This window comes from Lepisosteus oculatus, chromosome 10 (assembly GCF_040954835.1).
Source record: "Lepisosteus oculatus isolate fLepOcu1 chromosome 10, fLepOcu1.hap2, whole genome shotgun sequence".
In the NCBI taxonomy this organism is placed as follows: domain Eukaryota; kingdom Metazoa; phylum Chordata; class Actinopteri; order Semionotiformes; family Lepisosteidae; genus Lepisosteus; species Lepisosteus oculatus.
In genome coordinates, this window is record NC_090705.1 from 7,919,160 (window position 1) to 7,930,300 (window position 11,141).

The following is an 11,141-nucleotide window of genomic DNA, read 5'->3' on the forward strand; positions in this document are numbered from 1 at the left end:
CCCAGAAGCCAGTTAACTTACCAATATGTCTTTGTCCTTGTGGGGGGGGGGGGGGGCTTATGGTAGTATGTGGAGAACATACAAACTCCACACAGATAGCACCTCAGGTCTGGAATTGAGCCCAGGGCCCCAGCACTGCGAGGCAGTAATGCTAACCACTGAGGTGGTTTACTGAGACTGAGTAAAAATATATTTCAGCCAGAAATTAGACCAAATAAATTAGAATGGGATTATCAGATATAAGGATGAATTGACTTTATTTATAAGACATTTTAAAATAACTGAACTGTTTTCAAAACAACAAAGGGAGCTACAATGAGGGTGTCAAAACAGTAATTAGGTGGTTTTAAGACATATTTGAAATCAATTAGCTGTGTAAAACTGGCAAAATGACTATATACAGCTGTGTTCATTTACACTGACTTGTTAGTGCTATTAGTGCAATGCACAACCACCAATCTTTATTAACACGGATAGCTATGATGATGTCCATTGCACTGCATACATCTTTGTGAAGCTAATAAAAAAGTCCCAAGATGTGATGCTGTGAGACTGAAATTTCAGTTTGAAACCAAAACTTAACACAAAGGAGTGAGTTTGTTAACACAAATTAAGCAGCAGTGTTGCTGAATTGATCAGATTAAGTTCGTCGTACAGTCACAAACCACACAGATGTTGTCGTTGTCAGATCACGGATCATGTACTCAAAGGCAGTGTTTGTAACATGTGACAAGTAAAGCATTTGGCATGTTGATCAGGCAGGAGCTTCCTGGCGGCCATTGTCTACAGCTGGCATGCATGGTCTTGTGCAACGTGTCTACATTGTCCCAGCACGCTCGGAGGGGGTCTGTAAGGATTACCACAGCAGAATGATCCCGTTTCAAATACATGAGGCAGAAAACAACATCCCCCTCATAATACATGTGCAACAAGCGCTTTCACTTTAATTTCTCATCATTCTTTTTTACTCTGGAGACAAAGAGGAGAGTTAAAACCACTCACGCCGACAAACAAGAAAAATAAATACTCTTTTTTATAATCCCCTAAAAATATTGATGGGGGGGGGGTGGTGCTATTTCTCTTTTTTTAATTCAGAAGCTATGTTTGCATTCCAAAATAAGGTTTTGTGTGTCCCAATAAAGTAACTTCAGCTTCAGGGAAAGACATTGTACTCCAGAGAAACAGGCGCTGTGCTTGCAAACAGCTGAGTCATCATTTAAAGTTATCATCACTTAATTGTTGCTGTTGCTGTCCCTGCCCCTGTCCCCGGTGTTCAGCTTGTGCTTGGCTGTCATAAAGGGACTGAAAAGGGTCTTGCAGTGGCCCCTCTGAAATACGCGAACCATATCTGTATCTCTATACTGAAAGTGCCTGTTCTGAGTCCACTCTGAATGCGAGGCTGTCAACACCTCTACCACTTTCCCAGCAGGGCCGTTTCTCTCCTGCAGGGCTGTGCTTCCGAAGTGAGCCTGCTCTTCAGCTGTCATCGCTCCCTCCCTTCTCTTACTTCACACAGCTCTTTGGAACTTCTCCTTTGCTGGTGCGCTGAATACCTCTGGCGACATTAACGGCCACGTCCTTGGATGACCTCTTTTTGGACTCCCATTTGATCTAGTTGAAAACAAAACGAAATGTAATAAAACAGCCGGTGAGCATGTACGGAGAGCAGAGGGAAAATGTGGTTAGAAGCAACGCAAAAGGTGTGGACCTAAAGACGGTGAGGCCCGTGGTCCTAGTGAGCCCAGAAGAGAAGAAAAAAGATGAGACTGATGCAGATGGATCCAGCTGGGAAGAAGAAGTCCCTGGCTATGAACTGGGGGATGCCTCAGTTTGGAGAGTAAGCAGAAAAATAAAGACTGGATTGAACTGCTGCAGGAGTGCCATAAATGGACTGATGTGCTAAAAAAGTGCGTCCCTGCCACCTGAAAAGCAGCAAGGAACTCTAGAGGGAAGGTAATGAAGACACAAGTAGAAGAGCTGAAGGAAGAACCGCGGGCTGCTCCATCAAAAGCTAACAGGTCAGCATGCAGGTGATAATGGCCCATTGCGAAAGGCACCTACAGCCGCACAATGGGCAGAGGCGGGCCCACCGAGAGCTCAGATGTTTGGGAAGAGGGGTCACAAATATTTTCATGCAAAGAATGGCATGATGGGATGATTAAAGCAGGCATTTTGAAACCCCTGAAGAATGGCAGATTCAGCAACTGAAAGGGGGGGGTGTTTTTTCACAGCCGTGGACTTTCGGCGAGATTTACAGTATATGGGAAAAGTTCCAGATTCGACTCAAGTCGAGAAACACAGCCGAAGGGTTGAAGTGGAGGACCGAGCACCCTTGGCTGAGGTGAAGGCCCCCCCTGTGAGGTGAGGCCCGGGCCAAATGTCCCTGCTGCCCCCCCCTCCGCCCCCCTCTCGTGGGGCCTGGGCAGAGAGACGAGTAAAGGAGACAGATGGTCAAACAAGTGCCTCAGCTGGAGAAGCAGAAGCAGAGAGATGCTGTCAGCTGCAAAGAAGAACCTGGAGGGGGACCTCAATGAAGTGAAGTGTCGCATAGAGACAGCAAACAGAGGCTGAGACGTGCTTCTTCTCCAGTCAGCCCTGAACCTCCAGCACGGGGCTGTGCTGTCGGTGAGGTGTTAAAAAACAATTGTCTGGAAGGTGGGGGTGGGCGGAGGAGGAGTCTGCTTACACTTCCTCGTTCTCCCCCGTGTGCGGTCACGGGGTTTGTAGCTGTGAGACAAGCCGTGGGAATCGCCTGTGATGTGTGATTGCAAATATCAGGTGGGTAAAATCAAATCCGCATAAAAAAAGGAATGTAGTCCCTTAACATGTTGTGGAATCAAGGAATTTCAGTTTGTGGCAATGAGGGGATATACAATCTCTCTGCTTAAAACTATGCGGATTGACAAATGTCCTCGTTTGATTGCAAGAGACTGCACAATCTTTTCCATTTTTCATTTGGACACTGTTTAAATGAGAATATGAAAAGCCTCAAGCGAAATAAGCAGAAAATTGAAAACTCCTACCTCCTCTCGATGAAAAGCAGCCCTCCTCTGTGAGTCTGTGCCAGGTGTCGGGTACAAGGGCTGTTTCCCACACTGTGTGCTTGTGTTGACAGTCTTCTTCTCTTTGTGTGCAGAGCTCGACGACACCGACACATAGCCCTGAGCCGGCCTTCCCTCGTCTCCCTTGCCTTAAAGACAGAACGATACAATACGTTACGCTACAAGGACCCTCGAGCCTTTCAAATTCCCAGATCAAAATTTTCTCGTTTCTAACCTTTTTTAAAAGACTGCGTCCTTATCCTTCTCTGAGTTGTCCCAAACAAAATCCTTTTAATTCACACGTGCTTTGCTGTTCTTTATTATGTATCGTGCTACCAGCTTGAGTCTACCTCCGAAAAAACACTTGATATACTGTAAATGCTAAAGAATAATCCAGCTGACACTTTTATCCAAAAAGACCAAGATGTACACACACTCTACAAGTAGGTCATTTCTATTTAGAGGGACAATTCAATTTTGCTACACTTGCTCAAGGGTAAGTAATAGTAACACACCTGGGATTTGAGCCCACAACCTTCCAGGTCTGAGGGTAGTACCCCAACCACTGTGCCCCACTGCAGTCCCCGAATGTATATACTTAGAAAACAGAACTTCTCATGTAAGCTTCTTCTTCTTCTTTTCTGTAGCCCCCACTACAGTTTTCCCCACAGTAGCATAATTTCCATTAGTACCCTGTTGGGACACAGCACCAATGGCGGCCGTTGTTAACCTGGGCCCCGACCGGTCCGGTATGTGCTTTGTGTTCTTTGCAACCATGGTTTTGGCAAGATGGTTATACGTCGGATGCCTCATGTAAGCTCTGCAATCATTTTTCATTAGTGGAATATGGTGACTTACGCAGTCAGAATGATCACAAGCCAGTCATAATTGGAAACAGTGGATGATGTGGCTTTAGTTTGCAAGAACAAAACATACAGATATCCTCATTGACCTCACCCCTGTGCACTGACGAAGCACCGGTTCTGTCACACGGTGGCAACTGACTCCTTCTTTTCCTCGAGCTCTTTACAGGATTTCTGTTTAAGGAGACACCATGTCTCTTTCCACATGAGTATGAATGCTGGATGTAGATCTCATGACAGGCCGCTGGAACCTGCCTGGAAGAGCTTTGTTTTGTTCTTGATTTTTTTCTACCCAGAACACAGCATTTGTGAAAGTTTTTTTTTCTGCCAAACAATGATACAATTGTATTTCCGAGTTCTTTTCAAGAAACCCTAAGATCCGTACAATTGCACACAAAGTACATAACAGAATCAAAAAAACGAAAGTGGATAAGAAGAACACACCCAATTGTTTTAGTGAATCCAACAGTAAGGCTGAATTGCACATTAGAAGCATTAGTATACAGACGGGCCTTTAAGCAAGTGAACATGCTTCTACAAGACTACGAGGCAGTTGTAGTGTTTCCAATGGAGTTGTGTAATGTGTTCTACAGACATGGTGCTGCACACAGAAAGGCTCTATCACCCACTTTGTGGATCCTGGTCTTTGGCTCAGTAATACCTGACGTACTACCTCTCACAGTAAGTGTTGGGCTATACTCATTCATTAACTCCTGCAGCTATATATATTCGGCACCTTATGCATAAGCATAACCTTCACGTCCATTCTAAATTTCACAGGCAGGCAGTGCTATTTACAGAGGATGGGAGATACAAGATGACGCAGATACTTAATAAGGACAACTGCTGACTTCTGAACCTACCCAAAGCTGTTTTGTTCTTTAGATTATATACCAATAAAGGATTACAGCAGTCCAATCTTCATCAAACAAAAGCATGTATTAAGTATTAGTTTGTAGCAAGCACTATCGTGTCCAATGTCAAATTAGAGGAAACTCTAATTAGTCTGGCAGACAGGAAGACCATAAAGTGGAAGATAAGCTGAGCAACACTGAGACATTAAAGCTTTTATTTCATAGCTGTGCACATTACAGACTTCGGAATTGTGCTGCAGTGATCCAGATCCAGTGATTGTAAAAATTATATTATATTATATTTAAATAGAAGGCACGACAGAAGCCCTACAGAAGACTCAGTAATCATGGTCAACAAGGGTGTTGTAGCAGATACATAAAAAATTCTAAAGTGGTTTCTATTACCTCCTTTGAATTAATGCAAGGTAGGTAAAGCAAATATCACTTTCCCATACAAAGCCAATCAAAAGGGCTTATTGGAAAGCAAAGCTATAAAAATGTAAAGCTATAAAGCAGCTCATAGTGGTTAATTATTGACTGTGTAAAACCCTTTGTCTAATTACCACTCATTCTCTATATTGAAAGGAAAAAGCAAGAGCGCATCTTGTCTTGGCTTTATAAGCTGATGTTAGCACCATGTGCTTATGCTTCCTCTTTCTTTAGCAGATCTTGTTTTGTAAACTATTAACAGAACATTAGCTGTGATTGTTTCAATAATGCCAGGACACAGCAAAACTATTTAAACAAGAAAAGCAGGTACTACATAGCTTTCAGTGGCATCCCCTTGGGGATAATTTCACATTTTCAATCTGCTATAATGACCAAACTGTTTCTGAGCAATAGGGAAGGGGTAGTTTGAGCACAGCTTGAGATCAGAAATGGGAATTATGCCAGAAGATGCCGCTTGGAAAAAATAGCTGTTGGGTTTTGTGTAGTATAGAAAGAGTCTATTTTTATTTTCAAGGGGAAACACAAACCAAAATAATAATCTAGAGGTCCTAGAGTCTAGTCTTTTCTTTGCATATACTGTTACACATTTGGAGATGATTTCCGTTTAAAGATAATTAAAACAAAGAAAACGAGAACATGAGAAAAGTTTGGCCAGGCTTTATTTGAATGTTGCTGCATAATGACTTCACAATCTCTTTATAACTGCTACACAATATGTTATCATCACATGCTTTACCGGGACATGCACAAATGACATCCAGTTTTGATAACATAGCTAAGTAGCTTGTTCCATACAGTAAGTCCACACCTCTTTGTGTGCAGAAGTGCCTCCTGTCCTCAGTTGTAAATGTGCTTCCTCGTAGTTTCCACTCCTGTCCTCTGGTTTGTGTTTCACTGTTTGTTTTTGCAAGATCTGAATTGACTGTCACAGCCTTTGAGTATTTTGAATACTTCAATGAGGTCTTCTCCGAGAAGGTCTGTTTTTTTTTGGCTTGTCAGTGTAGGACATTCCTTTAAGCCCCAGAATGCATCTGGTTGCTCGACTCTGGACAGATTCCAGCATAACAATGTTTTTTTTATATACACACGGTGACCAGAATTGTACACATTATTTTACATGAGGTCTTGCTGGTTCATTATACACTTTTATCATGACCACTTCTTGATTTAATATACATGCTTATAAATTTATATCCTGAAAGAATAAGCTTTTGTGTCTGTAAGCATGTATTCTTGCAGTTGATGGAAAAATACTCTCCAGAACACCAATTGGTTCTTCTCTGACACCTGCTCACCTAATTTACATGAAAACTTTGTTCTGTATCTTCACTGAACTGCAGCATCACACCCTCATACAGTTCTGAGACAATTACATCACAGTTCTTCTCAATAGGAAATACAAAGGCCTACTACATAAGAATTCTAGAAAGATCCAGTGATCTGTAATTGAGAAGGGTAAATTACTTGTTACCTGAAGATCCTATAATTTCTGTTTTCCAGATAATACCACTACACTCAAGTAAGATTATAGATGATGCCTCTAAATTCTGTAAGTACATTGCTTCCAATAATAAAATTGAAAATGCCTAAACCACTTAATGGATCATGCCGTGCTTAAAAGAATCAAAACAGGCATACGGACTGCAGTGCAGAAACATGACCAGATCACTAAGGAAAGACTGAAACAATCTAGGCCTTTAGATACTCTTCTGTCCCCAACAACAAGTTTCAGTGGCAATGAAATGTCTATTTAACAGAAAAGATACCGGAACGTTGAACGAGCCACTGCAGTTAATTAATAAGGAAGCTGAACTATAGCCAAAAAATAATCATTGATAATCCCCCCCAAAAAAATATTTCCCTTAACAAAAATGTAATCTATAAATACGTCACCAAGGGGTGGTAGTAAATTGTAACTTTCTTATGTGTTGTTATGTACAATGTAACTTTCTAATGCGTCATCACGCAATGTTAAATGGGTACAGGCATCGCATCTAACCCTAACTATCCTCTTCAGTCTTTACACTTGAACCGATAATCGGTATATGATGAAATATACGTAGCAGTTAGAGGTAAATCTAAGTCATAGAATAGCTTTATTGGAATAACTCAATAATAATGTCCTGCATGAGCACAGATAATCAATCATAAGAAGGTCAGCCTGCCGTAACCAAATGCAAATAGTTACGAGGCGAATGCTGAAAGCAATAAAATAACAGAAGGAAGTAAAACAAAACCGAGAACAACGGGTAAAGAAACTATATCTTCATACTGGTTTTTTTTCTGCAGAGTCTAGTTAGAACAAGACTTGCATTTTAACGGGCTTTTGTTTTCGTGTCTTCAACCTGTACAAAGCGAGCGAACGGGAGAGGAGAACACGGGGAAAAAAAAACAGATACTGACCCGCATACATCGTGGCACTATCCTTCATGCTGGGAACAGCACTTTCTGGGGCGCCGTGATTATTGCTGATAACCCCGGGCAGGGGGGTCTCGGTGTCGGTGTTGGTGAGCCATGTCGATTCTGTCTCCCTCGTCCAGCTCTCGTAGTACCTGGGCTCAATGGCATCAGCCTTGCTGCCTCCGCAGCCCATCCTGCTCCTGGCCGATTATCCGCGGATGCCGAAATCCCTCTGTGTGCTGCTGGTTTCCCGACAGACCGTGAGACTACACGCACCGCACATAATTAGTCGTTACCGGTATGGTGTGTCACCGTCCCCTGCGTCCCAGCATCCTTCGTCTTGTAGCTGTGAAGATGCTGTCTAGCTTCCGCACACGGCGCCTCCTTCCTGAGCTGAACGGGTTTTGCTGGACTTGGTAATATAGGGTTGTTGACGTCATTTCGTGCGCACAAAATACTATTGAAAAACCGACATGAACCGGGTTAACAAGTGTGAGGAGTGGGGAGTTGGGGGGCGGTGGGGTCTGTCTGTTATTTGTTTCATCTGCAGAAGCCCCTACTCTCCCCTCTCTCCTCTTAACCTCTCGTATTTGTCCAGGTATGCACGTACCACCGCAAACTGTTCTGAAAATGAATTTATTCGTCGACGATCAAACCACAGCGTTGTCCTTTTTTGCTTTGTTTCCCATAAGGGGGGAGGAAACACGACTCTTTGAAGCTTGCTCTAGCAGTGCCGCGTCTCCACGACGTACAGTATAAAAATCACTGGAGTGTTTCACAAGATTGGGATGGACGCTAAACCACTGTCGGTAAATAATTTACATAGCTAAAAAGCGCATAGTCTTCAGAGAAGAACCCTTAACTGTAATGTAATGTAATAGGGTATAAAACGCTTCTGCCGAAGAGCTCGTAGGTGCCAGGTATGATTCTGACGTGATGCCTTTTGCATGTTCTTCCTAGCTAGATAAAGTGGTCTCCCTAAATTCTCTGCGGGTGTGTTTGCACTTTTCCAATGGACTGGTATCCCAACAGGGACAAAATCTCTCCACTCCCAGGACAGGCTCCAGGATGTCATGACTGTCCCCAGGAATAAGTAGCTTTTAGAAATGGATGGAACCAACCAAGCCAAGGGGGCTTCACACAGTTTGTCCTGCATGGTTGTTACCTCTTATTGCCCCAGAGCCCCAAAGTCCTGTGTTTGACTATCTTGAGGTTTCACAAGGGGAGAGAGAGGCATGCTTGTTTCCAGAAGTGTCTAGAGCAAGAGAGGGAGAAAGAAGCTGCTCTCATCTGCGGTTCTTCTGAAGATTACTGCTGGCGCCTTTTGAGCACTGAAGTACTGCAAGGGTGAGAGGGGAGGCTCTGGGTTAAAGTTACCACACAAGAAAGAGTGAAGTCCATCACAGAGTGCGCTTTTGCATTTGATGTGAAATCCTTAAGCTACGCCAAAATATTTACATCTCAAAAATGTTGCAGAGTGGCATGAAAAGCTTTATACAAACGTTCTCCCAGTATATCTTGATACCAAACATCCATTATCTCAGCACTTCATCGAATTCAGCATTGCAGGAGAGCCAGAAAGCAACAGGCACAAGGCAGGATACACCCTGGATAGGACACCAGTCCATGGCAGGGTACACACAGGTATGGAAACACACACATACACCGGGGCCAATTTTCCTAGAAACCAATTCTCCCACCAGTTTTTGGACTGTGGAAGGAAACCCACATGAATAAAGGGAGACCATCCAAACTCCACACAGACAGCACCTCTCAGGTCCAGGACTGAACCCAGGACTCCAGCACCGTGAAGCAGCAATGCTAACCCCTGTCCACTCCAGTGTGAAACAGTGAAATTCATTCACCCGTGTTGGAAACTGGCTGTTTTAATAAAGAAGAAACTGCTCTCTCAGTGTCATGCTTTTTTGCAGCAGACAGATGGCACTTTTCACTGTGAAAAGCTACAAGCCAATTAAGAACATCCTTGTGACTTCTCTCTCAGCAGGTGAGATACAACCTCTTTTCAGCAATGCTAGCGCAGTCCTTGTTCTACAAAAAAAAGATATTTACAATCCCTTACTAGGCCCGAGTAATAGCTGTCTGAATTACCAGTACCGAGATGGCATTGGAACAGACCAAGAAGCAAGGAAAAAAGAAACCATCATCCCCAGATGTTCCTTATTTTGGAGTAGCAGTTTCTCTCTGCATTGACTATGTGCCTTTCCAGCTAGCTCAATTAAGAGACACACAGGCACAGTTGGTAGTGTTCAGATACTAATATTTAAATATTGAACTTACTTCAATGTCAACAGTGTGTTATCCACTTGCCTTTACAAGACCATAAAAAAAGAAACGATCTCCTGCTGCTTATTCCTCATTCAGCTCTGAACTGCAACGTAACCCCCCGTCGCAGGTTGTTGGCAAACAGACGTTCTAAGATAGGGGTAATATGCACACCTTCTCAAAATCAGACAAGCTGGAAATGATCAGCAAGCATCAACGTGCCATAAAGCAAAATCTTACTTTTAAACTTCGCTCAATGGGACAGATTACCTTCTCTTTTTCTCACCATTCTTACAAACCTATTTCCTATTACAGCTGTGCTATAATCACTCTGAGACTAACCTGCTCCAACAGACCCCTCGGTTATCCATTAATTTGGTGCGCTCAGTCTGCTGGTTGCTATAGTAGTAGCTGACATTATTAGATGAAAACCATGTTATGTAAAGGTCCCTATTGCATTTGCTGTTGGTTATCATTTGCTCCGTAGGCGATGCAATGTGAGGAAGAGCTTCCCCCAACCACGTTTTAAGTTTGCATCTTTGAAAATGTGCTGGAAAACATCGTTACAGACCTTCAAGCGCTCCAGTCTTAAAAGACGAGCTTTAGAGATGTTATTTGCCAGAGGTTGCATTCTGGGTACTCAGTGGTGCCAGCCAAGGCTTCACGACTTCCTGTAAAAAGTTTTTATTTTTGGCGTTTGACGTGGCCAAAATAGATCATTCAAAACTGTCCGATACCATGGCAGTCTTGTCTTCCGTTTAGAAAACAAGAGACGAACTAGTCTCAATCCTCCATTGATCGGCGGCACAAAATGCTCAAAAAGGCTTGTCATCCACATCTGAATACTGTACATATCTGGAACCACTCTGTAAATTGCTCATTTTTCTTTCCATGACCCTCATTCAACAAAGGTTAATTAAATGGGCATTGTTGACTCAAACCCACTGCGTGATATTTTTTCGGTCTGTGCCTTGCGAGAGAGAACACAAAAGCAAAACCTACAACAACACTCAGGTGACATTGATTTGAGACCGCATAATAGCAACAAGATGCAACTATGTTAAACAGATGTTTTATATGACATTTGTGAAGGGCTTTGAAGAGAGCAAGCAAACATTTTAGGTATTTGTTTGATTATTCAGGCACTAAGAAGTGATTTACAAAATATTTTAACATAAGTGTATAATTGCGTAAAGATGTTTATGGAGAAGCCCTTTTAAATGAACAGAAATAAAACAATCAAGGGTACA

General features: G+C 42.8%; 1 protein-coding gene across 1 annotated transcript; it reads right to left on the reverse strand.

Annotated features, from left to right (window-relative positions):
* Window positions 1–240: 240 nt before the first annotated feature.
* si:ch211-215i13.3 (BAALC binder of MAP3K1 and KLF4) lies at window positions 241–8,300 on the reverse strand. The gene is made up of 3 exons (XM_015357804.2): window positions 7,612–8,300; window positions 3,024–3,190; window positions 241–1,611 (listed from the first exon to the last, which is right to left on the reverse strand). The coding sequence occupies exons 1-3, from the start codon at window positions 7,799–7,801 to the stop codon at window positions 1,504–1,506; spliced, it is 465 nt and encodes a 154-aa protein (XP_015213290.1). The 5' UTR covers window positions 7,802–8,300; the 3' UTR covers window positions 241–1,503.
* Window positions 8,301–11,141: the final 2,841 nt, after the last annotated feature.

What these genes read in the sequence shown, in the direction of transcription:
- si:ch211-215i13.3 (XM_015357804.2), bottom strand. Translation starts at nt 7,801, where the DNA reads ATGGGCTGCGGAGGCAGCAAGGCTGATGCCATTGAGCCCAGGTACTAC. An exon ending in TAGTGCCACGATGTATGCGG is followed by an intron (nt 3,191 to 7,611) that starts GTCAGTATCTGT and finishes TCTGTCTTTAAG; the next exon opens with GCAAGGGAGACGAGGGAAGG. An exon ending in CTGCTTTTCATCGAGAGGAG is followed by an intron (nt 1,612 to 3,023) that starts GTAGGAGTTTTC and finishes GTTTTCAACTAG; the next exon opens with ATCAAATGGGAGTCCAAAAA.